The sequence below is a fragment of the Mesocricetus auratus genome, unplaced genomic scaffold, assembly GCF_017639785.1.
Source record: "Mesocricetus auratus isolate SY011 unplaced genomic scaffold, BCM_Maur_2.0 Super-Scaffold_4256, whole genome shotgun sequence".
Classification (NCBI taxonomy): Eukaryota; Metazoa; Chordata; class Mammalia; order Rodentia; family Cricetidae; genus Mesocricetus; species Mesocricetus auratus.
Genome location: NW_024429182.1, coordinates 68,232,611 through 68,245,042, shown reverse-complemented (window position 1 = coordinate 68,245,042; position 12,432 = coordinate 68,232,611). Strand labels below are relative to the sequence as shown.

General features: G+C 46.3%; 1 protein-coding gene across 1 annotated transcript in view; it reads left to right on the top strand.

Moving 5' to 3' along the window:
* The first annotated feature begins 376 nt into the window (after nt 1–376).
* Nucleotides 377–12,432, top strand: part of LOC101835886 (deleted in malignant brain tumors 1 protein-like) — a 121,941-nt gene continuing 109,885 nt past the window's right edge. Inside the window, 3 exon segments of the mRNA XM_040731272.1 lie at nt 377–440; nt 10,146–10,244; nt 11,565–11,879. Of these exon segments, the coding sequence (XP_040587206.1) occupies nt 377–440; nt 10,146–10,244; nt 11,565–11,879 (478 nt within the window).

The following is a 12,432-nucleotide window of genomic DNA, read 5'->3' as shown; positions in this document are numbered from 1 at the left end:
TAGGATTCTATAAGCCTTTTGCATTGGGATCAGCCAATGACACAGGAAATGATACCCTAGGGGGGCTCTAGGCTCCTCCTAGTTTCTCATCCCTGAGGGCCTGGAGGCTTCTATCTGTCAGACCAGGCCTCAGCACACTATATAGCACTGACTTCTAGCTGCTCTAATGAAATGTATCCAATAGATCAAATCACTCTTGCTCCCCAGAGCTAACACGCAAGACGCCAAAGCAAATGTATTGCCATGCCCTGCTCTGGACACCTGCCAGCTCAGGCTGGAGAAGAGCATCAAGTTGCCAGGCCACTCCCAGCAGGCAGCCTGGGGAGAATATAAAGCTGGAACTTGAGGCTAGCCAGTAGCTGGACGCCCTCCCAACATGGGCTGCCACACCCGCCTACTTTGGCTGCTGCTCTTCCATGGTGTGATTCTCCCTGAAGCAGGTACACAGCCAATGCCCCAGGGCTCTTTACACAGCTAATACCTTGTGACAAACTGGAAAGAGAAAGTGTGGTTATCTGTCCCTTGTCCTCTGATGTATCAGCTTAAAATGAAGCAAGGGAGCGATTACTTTGTTTAACATAATCCGACTGAAGAGATGCTGCTGTGGTCAGCCGCTCATCACTTGATCCGTTTTATGGAAGTGGAGTCAAATACTTTATGGGAGGTTTGTTTTCGGTGAACAAAGCATCAAGTCGGTTTACTGTGTTCATAGACTGTGCCTCTGTTTGTAGGATTCTGGAGGGAAATAAAGAAGGGCTACTGGTTAAGATGAGTCAGTGAGGGACTTTGAAGTGTTCTTTGGTTCATGCGTCCTTAATTTGGTGTTTAGCACTCACTAAGAATATTGAATTATAGTTGGCATTTCTTTTCTAGTGTTGAATGGATCCGAAAAATGGCAATAAATCATCCTGGCTTGAACTATTTGATATGACATAAAATTATCTGGACTTGACTTACAAAGATTTATTTTCTGAAAAATGCATACTTTATGAAAATCAGATTGTTCCCTTTGATATTCTAGGTTTTATTGTATATTCTCTACTGGTTTGCTTAAGGAGCTTCTAATTTCATCTGAGACTAAACTAACTTTAAACAGTTACATAATCTTGATCATTTTTGTCATTGTTCAGTGGCTTTAGGGGAAAATATTCAAGTCTTTTATTGTTTAGTTCTTTCACTTGAGTATAAATGAGAAAGTAAACAAATGAATATTTGGAATATTCCCCCAAGCAAACAACTTGATTATAGATAATTGTATGTATATGTTTATGTAATATCCCTACTATTAAAAAACAGCTAAGTTGCACTAAAGCATAAGGAAAATTTAATGATTTCTTGGGTGCTTTGAACCTCATTTTTAGTCTACATGTTCTATAATATTTGTGCCTGGGAATTAAGACTACAGATGCAAAGATCTAGAGCAGCAGATTCAACCTGTGGGTCATGACCCCACAGGGGGTTGAGTGGGCCCTATCACAGAGGTCACCTAAGGCCACTGGAAAACACAAATATTTATATTATGATTCATACAAGTAACAAAATTACGGTTATGAAAGAGTAATGAAATAATTTTATGGTTGGGGGTCACCGCAACACAAGGACCTGTATTAGGGGTCTCAGCATTCAGAAGGTTGAGAGTCATTGCTCTAGAGCATTCAAGCCTTAATGAACACTATCTAGCCCTAGGAACTTGGAACAAGTTTTGAATCCCCATGCTGCTGTGGCCTCTTCTACAAAAGTCTCAGACTGTCAGGTAGATTTAGTGGAATGATGTTAGGAAAAGTCTTGGAAGGGTCCCTCAGGCACTGGATATGCTCAATCAATCTAACTGATGTTATAGATGCTGTGAATTACAAATTGCACATCTCAAATGAAGAAACAAAGTTATTGGATCTCAGATGCAAGCTGTAACCCTGAGCCATAACAACTCCATTCTCCAAGCTCCCCCAGGAAACCCAATGTTCTTCCCTTTCACTGTTTCAGTAGCCAGCTTCCTTCCTTCCTTCCTTCCTTCTCCTTCCTTCCTTCCTTTCTTCCTTCCTTCCTGCCTGCCTTCCTTCCTTCCTTTCTTCCTTCTCCTTCCTTCCTTCCTTTCTTCCTTCTCCTTCCTTCCTTCCTTCCTTCCTTCCTTCCTTCCTTCTCCTTCCTTCCTTCCTTCCTTTCTTTCTTTCTTTCTTTCTTTCTTTCTTTCTTTCTTTCTTTCTTTCTTTCTTTCTTTCTCTCTTTCTTTCTGTTGTGTGCATTTGTCTGTGTGGGTGTGTGCAGCTGAGTACGGTGCCTTCGGAAGCTAGAGCCCTGGAGTTGGAGTTACAAGGCATTGTGAACAGCCCAGGGCCGTGTGCTGGGAACTGAACTCAGGTCTTTGGCAAGATTAGTAAATTCTCTTAACTTCCGAGTTACCTCTCCAGCCCCTCAGTAGGAATTTTCAAGTAATAGATTCAACTTTCAAGATATAACAAAAAAAGGAACTTTTTTTTCCTCTGTGAATAACAAGCTTGTTGTTCAAGGCAAACACTGGGCAATGTGTGAACTATGCCAATAGTGTGTGGGGACTGATGGGCTTTCCTAGCAGGCAAGAACTTTTGGAATGTTCTGGGAGAATTAAAATTCTATCTAATCATTTTAGCTCCACCATGGCAAAGATGATGCTGAGGTTGATTGTATTCAAAGTGACAGTGTTGGCTCTGGGGATATCAACTTAAGCATGGATGAAAATGACTCCTGGTCCAATCCAGAAGGTGCCCCAGTGGATCTGCCCCTAGCCACAGTGGGGACTGCTTTTGGGAAACACTCCTGGGATTTTGACCTGGCCTGTTTGGAACCAAGTGTAGAAAGGATTTAGCATGGCTATGGACATGGGAAATGGAAAGATAATTCTCAGTCTTGGACAAGAGTAACAAGTTCTGTGAGCTGGGAGGGGGTTGGCCCCTAAATTAAGTGGTTCTCTTAAGAATGTGTTCGGGGAGTCCCCTTATAAAACACTAGGAACAACAGGGTGGCCCCCATATAAGAATCAACCTGGGTCCTGGTCCTAACTTTACCTGAGGCCCACTTTTCATCACACTGAAACTCAAGTCTCAATAAGAAAAGTGTCCCAGTGAGGGCCTTGATTACTTCTGAAGGAGCACTTCAGTAAGCCTGTCACAGCACTCAGGGGTGTCTTGAGCTTCCAGGACCCAAGGATTAGTGACATGATATGGTGCAACAGGCTTTGCCAGGCTCTTAATGATTGCACAAGAACCTCACAGACAATGGAGCCAGTGAGACCTTCCAAGAACAACCACCCAGGGACCTAGTCCAGCTCCCCAAAGGTCATGTACTGATAGAAGGGATTTGTGGAACTTGAAGATCACTGGAGCCTTGGGTGTTACTGGGACAAATTCACATGGAAAGTGCAAAAGACAACTTGGTGGCCACTTTAGAAGGCTGCTGGTGGAGAACTAGTGTAGGTCAGTTCTAACACGGTGTCAATCTCTGCTTTAGTAGGACTCAGGTGCTGTCTGAAGACATTCCTAGCTTTTGAGTTAGTGGAAGCTAATGGTCTGCTCAGAATATATTCCAGGGGTTATCTGACATTAAAAAGGATGTTGGGGAAAATGCAGAGGGTGGGTGATAAACAGCTGTTGAGGGGATTAAAATGGCTCAGGATGGTTTTGATTCTTGACCTGTAACTTTCCGATTCACAGGCATGAAGTTCTAGCTAGCCTTGTAGACTCTTCGACATGAGTGTCCTTATTTTTCTGGAAGCTTCTGCTTGCAACATTCTCCATCTCAAATAGGAAAACAGTATCTACAAAGCCACTGTGGCCAACTGACTCTCCTTCCAGCATAGGGTGCCTACCTGCTGTCCCACGCACCTCTAGCCAAATGTTAAGCAAATGTTACACTCCCTGCTGAATGCAATGAAGACCTGGGATAATACTCACACCTACCACCACTCACACATACATTCACACACCCTGTCTTAGTTAGGGTTCTACTGCTGTGATGAAACACCATGACCAAAAGCAGCTTGGGGAGGAGAGGGTTTGTTTCACCTTATAATTCCAAATCACAGTTCATCATCGAAGGACGTTAGGGCAAGAACTTAAACAGGGAAGGAACCTAGAGGTGGAAACTGATGCAGAGGCCATGAAGGAGTACTGCTCACTGGCTTTCTCAGCCTGCTTTCCTATAGGACCCAGGCCCATCAGTCAGTCCATGATAGGCACCACCTACAATGGGCTGGGCCCTCTCGCATCAATCACTAATAAAGAAAGTGCCCTACAGGTTTGCATACAACCCAATCTTGTAGATTTAAGTTCTCAGTTAAGGTCAAGTTGACACAGCTATCAAGCGCACATGCATGCTCTCGCGCACACACACACAGACACATTCATTCACATTCTTACACACTCATACATACACTTTCATCATACATATTCATTCACACACACTCACCACACATGACCAACCTGCTTCGAACACTTTCCTCCATGTTCCCAGCCCAAAGGAACCTTGCCTTGTTGTCCTAATCACTGTTCTCAATCTTATCCTCCTTCCTGGGGTATCTGTTATCTCTTTGCTTAGTCCTCCTCAAATCTTCCCTTATCCCTGGCTCTGTAACTCATGCTTCCAACTAATACTTCCCAAACACTCCAAATCAAACAGGCAAGACACCATTTGCCCCCACTGTTGGCTGCCCTGGAGGTCTGTAGAAGAGGGGTGGGGACAGCCTCAAGCTGGGATGTGTAGAGTCGAAGTGTGTCTTACCCAAGACTGGGAGACTGTCAGTTCTCCATATGAAAGGTCAAGAGCTGGCATAGCTCAGTGGTAGAATACATGCTTGGCCTGTGAATGACCCTAGGTTCAGACCCCCGCAATGGGGCCCCTTTCCCCATACAGAGACTGAAGCTAAGCCTGGTGGTGATGACCTATTATAGCACTGAGGCAGAACTGTAAGTCCAAGGCCAGCCTGGGCTGTTCAGTAAGACCCTGACTCAAGGAATAAGCAAACAGAAGGCAGTCGGTTTAATCCTCCCTGCTGTGGACCCCCTTGGAGGTCACTCTTCCCCCACAGCCAGATTCTGGCCACAGGGTCACAGATCCTTACTTCCCTCACCTCCTATCCCTAATCTACCCAACTCCTTCATGGCACTGGTCTTTTTTTTTTTACAGATATAGTTTGTTTATTGTATAAAGAAGCATCACAGTATTACAATAGCTATATAACTCAATGAACCAACATTTTCTAAATGAGCACTGAACAACAACATAGTCATTAGTGAACAAAAGACATACTCATAGACTCACAAATTTTAGTTTCAGAGCCTACATTATATTAGTCCACATTCTGTTTGTTTGTTTATTTATTTATTTATTTATTTATTTATTTATTTATTTTTCAGTTTAAATTTAGATAAGAAACAAGGTTGCTTCACAAGTCAGTTCCAGGTCCCTCTCCCTTTCCCTCCCCTCCTCCCCTGCCCTCTCCCCACCCCCCCCTGTTATCCCCTCATTCCCCCAGGGAGGGTGAGGCCCTCCATGGGGGTGTCCATAGTCTGTCATTTCATATAGGGCAGGGCCTAGACCCTTCCCCAAGAGTTCAGGGTGAGAGTGCACCGCACATTGTTGGATGGGAGTCCAAAGTCCATGTGTATACTCGGGATGGATACTGATCTGCTGCCCAAGGCTCAATAGATTACCTAGGCCTCCTCACTGACACCCAGATTCAGGGGGTCTTGATCAGTCCCATGCTGGATTCCCAGGCTGATGCCTGGGATTCAAGAGTTAACCTTTGTTAGGTCAGCTGTTTCTGGGGGTTAAACCAGCCCAGTCTTAATCCCTTTGGTCATCAGACCTCCCTCTCTGTTACTGGCTTTCTTGAGTTCAGCTCAGTACTTAACCGAGGGAGTCTGCCTCTTCTTCGATCAGCCACTAAATGAAGTTTCTGTTTCCCAGACTCTCTGGCCATGGGATTGTAGGCTGGCACTCCCCAGATCTATGTCTAAAATCCATATATGAGAGAGTACATGTCATGTTTCTCTTTTTGTGACTGGGTTACCTCACTCAGGATGGTTTCTTCTAGTGTCATCCATTTGCCTGCGAATCTCATGATTCCATTATTTTTTTTTCTGCTGAATAGTACTCCATTGTGTAAATGTACCACATTTTCTCTATCCACTCTTCGGTTGAGGGACATCTAGGTTGCTTCCAAGTTCTGGCTATTACAAATAAAGCTGCTATGAACATAGTGGAACAGACATCTTTGTTGTATGAATGGGCATCTTTTGGATATATGCCTAAGAGTGGAGTTGCTGGGTCTTGTGGTAGGTTTATTCCCATTTTTCTGAGGAATCTCCATACTGATTTCCAAAGTGGCTGAACCAGTTGGCACTCCCACCAGCAATGGAGGAGTGTCCCCCTTTCACCACATCCTTTCCAGCATAAATTGTCATTGGTGTTTGATTTTAGCCATTCTGACAGGAGTGAGATGGTATCTCAGAGTTGTTCTGATTTGCATTTCCTGGATGGCTAAGGATGTTGAGCACTTTCTCAAGTGCCTCTCAGCCATTTTAGACTCCTCTATTGAAAACTCTCTATTTAGTTCTGCAGCCCACTTTTTAATTGGGTCCTTTGATGTTTTGGAGACTTGCTTCTTGAGTTCTTTGTAAATTTTGGAGATCAACCCTCTGTCAGATGTGGGATTAGTGAATATTTTTCCCATTCTGTGGGCTGCCTTTTTGTCTTGCTGACTGTGTCCTTTGCCTTACAGAAGCTTCTCAGTTTCAGTAGGTCCCATTAATAAGGGCACCGGTCTTTTTAGGGGAAGATGGTTGCTTTTTCTACTGAGAGGACAGCATCTGTCTGGTTAGCATCTGTGAGCTCAGACACTTGCTCTCCCTTGGCCCTGTGGTCTGCCTCATCTCAGAACGGTCCCCTAGTCACTTTCCCCCAGTGGTTCACTCTGCTTCCTGACCACTGGCAATCATTTCTAATCCAGTAACCCATCCAGGTCTCCAGCTTTTCCGGTGATTTACACCCCATCCCAGGCACAGAATCCAGCCTTGAGGCTGTGTTCTGAATCCTCTTCTCCCTCCTTAGTCAGCCAGGCCCACCTGGGTCGGCTCCTTTGCACTCTTCCTTCCTTTCTCCCGCTGCCACCACGATTTAGGAAGATGTCCCCTCCTCCCCACCTCTATCCTCTCCCACCTTGAATTTCAACCCCTTGTGTCAACACCTTTGTCTTTACCCTAAAAACCCTTCCCAACCTGTCTCCACTTACCCTCCAGCTCCACTCAATATTCCACTGGTCGCACTTCAGATTTCCAGCACGGCAGCCATTCACCCAGTTTACAGCCTTAGGAAATGTGTTTGAAGAATATGGCTGACTATTACTAGGGACAAAGTAGTCCTCGTGCCTATTCTCACTCAGACAAACATCCCAGGTTTGGCAATAAGTAAAGGGAAAATAAGACCCATTTGACAGGCATGAATCATTGCATTTGGAATTGCCTTGTTTGGGACTAAATTTGTTTTTGAAGCTTGCTGGGTGTCTCCTCCATGTCCCCTGGGCCACTGGTTCACTGATTATCTCAGGGAACAAATGATGCCTGTGTGCCTGGCATCCCTGGGACCTTGGTGCTTGGCTTTCTTGTCTGCAGTGTGTGCAGCAAACAGCACCACTGGATTAATTTGTGTTAGCTCAAGCAATTTGCCCACTTGAATCTGGAACCACAGCTGATGACTTAGTGTTGATCTTCTCTGAATGGCTGGGAAGCTGTGTTCATGTGTGGGAATTCTAATAATTCAAGAGAAATGCTAGATGTGGACAGGATGAGTTTTCCTTTTGAGAAGAGCAACGACCTAAGACAGGAGCTGGAAAGGAAGCTGTGGTCTAATTACAGAGGGTTTTTAAACTCCAGCTAAGAACTTTGACCTTTAGTAGATAATTAGGACCTCCCACAGTCATCAAAATGATACTAGTGTGGCAGGTGACATGGAGTAGAGTAGAAGAGAAATAAATCAGAAGTGATTGAAAGAATGACAGCGTAGACAGACAGAGACACACAGACCGATAGAGACACACACATACACAGACAGACAGACAGAGACATAGACAGACAGACAGACAGACAGACACACACACACACACACACATATACACACCCCTCCTCCTTCTGGATGGCCTCATGTTTATACAGTAGCAGTGAAGATCCTTCCTTCCTCCCTCTTTCCCTCCCTCCTCTCTCCCTTCCTCCCTTCTTATCTCTCTTTCCTCCCTCCCTCCCTCCCTCCCTCCCTTCCTCCCTTTCTTCTTTCTCATGACCACCTACATTCCAGGCCTGCCTAACCAGCACACACTAAACAGTTTCTAATGAGATGGTGAATATGTAATACTTTCAAAATGTTGAATCTGGGTTTGGTGGCTCATTCTTTTAACCCCAGAAGTTAGGAGGCAGAGGCAGGTGGATCCCCTGTGAGTTTGAGGCCTGTCTTGTCTACCTAGAGTATTCCAGGGCATCCATGGCTCCATTGTGAGACCTTGTCTCAAAAGAGAGTTAAGGCCTAAAATATACCTGAAGATTTAGTATTATTAATGAAAAGTAGTTGGTGCCAGGCGTGGTACCCATCTCAGTACTCAGGAGGCTGAGGCGGGAGGGTGGGGAGTTAGAGGCTGTTCCAGACTGTCTCAAAGGGGTGGGAGCGACTGGGTAAATGGAAAGTGTTAGACCTGACCTGATACAGTGTTACGTGAGGTCTGGGAGGAGAGTCAGAGCTGAAGCCAAGCCATGGATGTGGACAAGATGAAGATGCTCGGGAGGCCAGGCGCTTCAGAGGCTGAATGGCCTCCAGAGCCCACCATGGGTACGCCCTGCACAGGCTTCTCTGTGTCCTAGCTTTCTCGTCTGTTAAACAGGAATGCAAATGATGGCAGCCGTTCTTCAAGTCCGCTCAGAACAGACAACAGGCAGTGCTTAGGCTCAAAGGGGCCCATCAGGAGCATTCGTGAAAGACCAGCTCTGAACTTCCAGGAACCTTGGAAGGCTCTGTAGTCTCTGGCAGCCTAGCTCATACCTCTGCCTCATGTGCTTGCTTATCTGTGAAGAGGGCAAAAGGACCCGGTCACCTTTGACATGTTCCAGGGTGTTACCCAATGTCAAAGCACAGCAGGCTCTCTCGACAGCACATGGCAATTAGGCTATTGTAAAGCTACCCTGACCCAACAATACCATAGGCCTGGATTCTTTGTGGTTCACTGAACAGAGTCACCTCCCAATGGCTAAAGTAGAGATATGGTCTGAATGACAGGTAGACTCACCAGGGAACTGCTGTGGGACAGTCCTGCTGTGGGAAGTTAGAGAAAAGTTATTGCTCCTGCCTAGGAAGAGTCGGGTATCAGTTTAAAGCACAACAACAACCCTGCTATATTTATTCTGAGTAGAAACCAAATACCTTTTTATTAACCAATACCTTTAAAAGACAAAAACCAGGTCCAGGCCTTTAATCCCAGTGCTTGGGTGGCAGAGGCCAGCAGGTTTTGTGAATTCAAGGTCAGTCCTGTCTGCATAAGGCCAGTCATGGCTACGTAGAGTGACATCGTCCTACAAAAAAAGAAAGAAAGAAAATTTAAAAACAATGTAAAATTAAGAAGAACAATCCTAAGGATCTTTTCCAATGAGGAAATGGTAATGAAAATAAAATGAGGAAAGGTAATGAAAATAAGAATAGAAAAAATTTTAAAAAGCAAAAGTTGTTGTAAAAAGTCAATCCAAGAAGTGTTAGAAACAGCAAGTTAACTAAGAGTGTAGTAGAATTTATATGTAAGCTGTCATGAAAATTCAACATTAACTACAGATGGCTAGAGAATCATAATGAAGTATACTGGCTGACAAACTGTCAACTGAAATTAACACAGAACTGACAGAAAAGAGGAATTTTAAGATCAAGTATGCCCCAAGGCAGGAGCTTAACGAAAATAAATTCCAGAGCACCTGGTCCTTTCCTGGTGGCATCCCTGCTCTGGATGGCTGCAAATTCAGATTCCCGGGCTCTGCTGTGCCTGAGGAGTGGTGGGTTTGGACAAGACCCAGGAGGTTTTGTGGGGCCTGGGTTGGCTGTGTTCAGGGTCCCTGCAGGCCTCTAACATGGTGGATACATCTCAGCTTGCTACAGGAGGGACATCGGAGGACCCGGAGCAAATCTGGGAAAGGGGAGACCTCAGAGAAGCCCCTTTCAAGGCATGTCTGAGGAACAGCAGGAAGGTGAGTCCTCGCCGGACAATGCCCATGGCCTGCAGAAGGAGGGCCAAGGGAATAAGGGTACCTTGAGGTGGAAGGACACCAAAGCCCTGGGGATGGACAGTCCAAGCTCAGTGGGATGAGTCACTCATCCCCAGACACAAAAGCACCCCAGGATTCTCTGTGCCTAACAAGACAGAGACTGCCAGAGCCTTCTCTGCCTTCATGGTTCTCACCCATTAGTGACAAAGAGTGTCCTTAAATGTCGGAGTGCATGGGAATCACTCAAAGACTTGTTAAGAATATGCCGAACACGCAAAGTCTTGGACCTTACCCCCAGACAGGCTGTACCCCAACCTTCATATTTAACAAGCTTTCTCAGAGATGGGAACAGGCCCTGTCTGTGGGCCACACTTTGAAGTCCTGCTCTGTGGTGACTGGAAAGAGGAAAGATAGGAGACCATTCTTCCCCCTTCCCTGTCACAGCTTTTCTTCACTGGTCCCCACTTATCTAATTGCTGGTTTATAGAAGGGAGATAATAAAAATGGCTCCTCAGTACTCCCCGTGTGCCAGGCACAATACCTGAATTTGTCTCATGATCCCACTTTAAGGTATGCACAGCTTTCTTTTGCAGACGAAGAAAAGAGGATTTAAGTGGTCCACATATACCGACTGCATAGCTAGTGACTGGCCAAGTCAAGCCCTGTCTTTTATCCACTGTCTTAGCAAAGCTTGCTGCCCCGAGAACACTGGGACAGCCAGTAGGCTGCTGCTCAGCAAAGTGCTGGCAGGTAGAAATGGGAGTGCCAGGTGACCGTGGAGGGCAGCCCTGTCCTGCCCCTGTGCAACAGAATGCACTCCCCGAGCATTTGCCTTTGCCGGACACCCTGACCCAACACCACAGGGCACAGTGGAAATGACTCAAGAATCCAAATCTTAGACTGAGCTATCAAGCGGCCAGAGTTGGACAGTTTCTGTCTTCTCAGATGAAGACTTTCTTGCTGGAATAGGTGGTGGCTGGGGCACAGAATGAAAAGGGAACTGAAAAGAACAAAGCAAAGCCTTGTGGCTTCCCATCACAGCAGGGATAAGTCTATCCCAGATGAGGATCCAGGGAGATCGGTGAAGTCACACTCTGGGCCTCATTAGTTAGTGTTCTGATACCAGAAGACCATTGCTACTGTCATCTTTTCCTCCCCCGGGACAATAGAGCCTTACAAAGATGTCTGTGTAAGGGGGTTAACCATGTGCTGGGAACAAACTTCCCCTCCCGGGAAGTTGGAGGGGAGGTTGAGTCCATTCATCAACACTCAGTGGGGGTGGGGACTACCTTTCTCCCAAAGACTGGCTTCCTGCGCAGCTCGTGGAAGGTCCTAACAGGTGTTCTGGCCGAGTGGAGGTGTATTTTGAAGGCGTGTGGGGCACAGTGTGCGACGATCTGTGGGACGAGAAGGAAGCGCAGGTCGTGTGTCAGCAGCTGGGCTGCGGGGCTGCCGTGTCCAGTCTGGGAGAGGCCTACTTTAGCCAGGGCTCTGGCCCCATTCTTCTGGATGATGTGCAGTGCTCTGGGACCGAGGTCTCCCTGGGGCAGTGTTCTCACGCTGGCTGGTTCATCCACAACTGTGGGCACGAGGAAGACATTGGTGTCGTCTGCTCCGGTAAATCACTTTCCGTCTTTTCCAAGAGTTGATTTCTCACTTTATCCAATCATTCTCCTTTCTCCCTGACCCAAAGGAAACTGTTGTAGCATACTGTCCTGTGGGTGCCTGCACATGGTCCCAGGCACCTTCCAGAATGCACTTGTGTGGAGCCTCTCCTTCATGGGGTTTGGGGAGCTGCTGAATGTAGATCTCTTACTCCACCCCAGTCCTCCTGCATCTGTTTAGGTGACCAACAGTAGCACTAGAGTAACAGATTGGAAATGAAACCACTCAGGCCAGCTGCAAGGATATGTGATTTGTGGGTCCTAGGGTGAGAGCTATGAGAAATTTCTAGACAGAGACAGCAGAGCTCCCTAGGGTGGGCCCCTTCTGATTGTGGGCCCCGTGGGATTGTGGGGAGGTACCCTTGGGTAACCCTCTCCCTACACTCATCTCTCTGTGCTTGCTGTGGCATTGCATATCTTTTAGCTTTTTTCTAATTAAATGGGAGCGATCATTGTGATGGTAATCATTGCGACCCAGTGCCCTGCCCTGTACCCTGCCAGCTGGG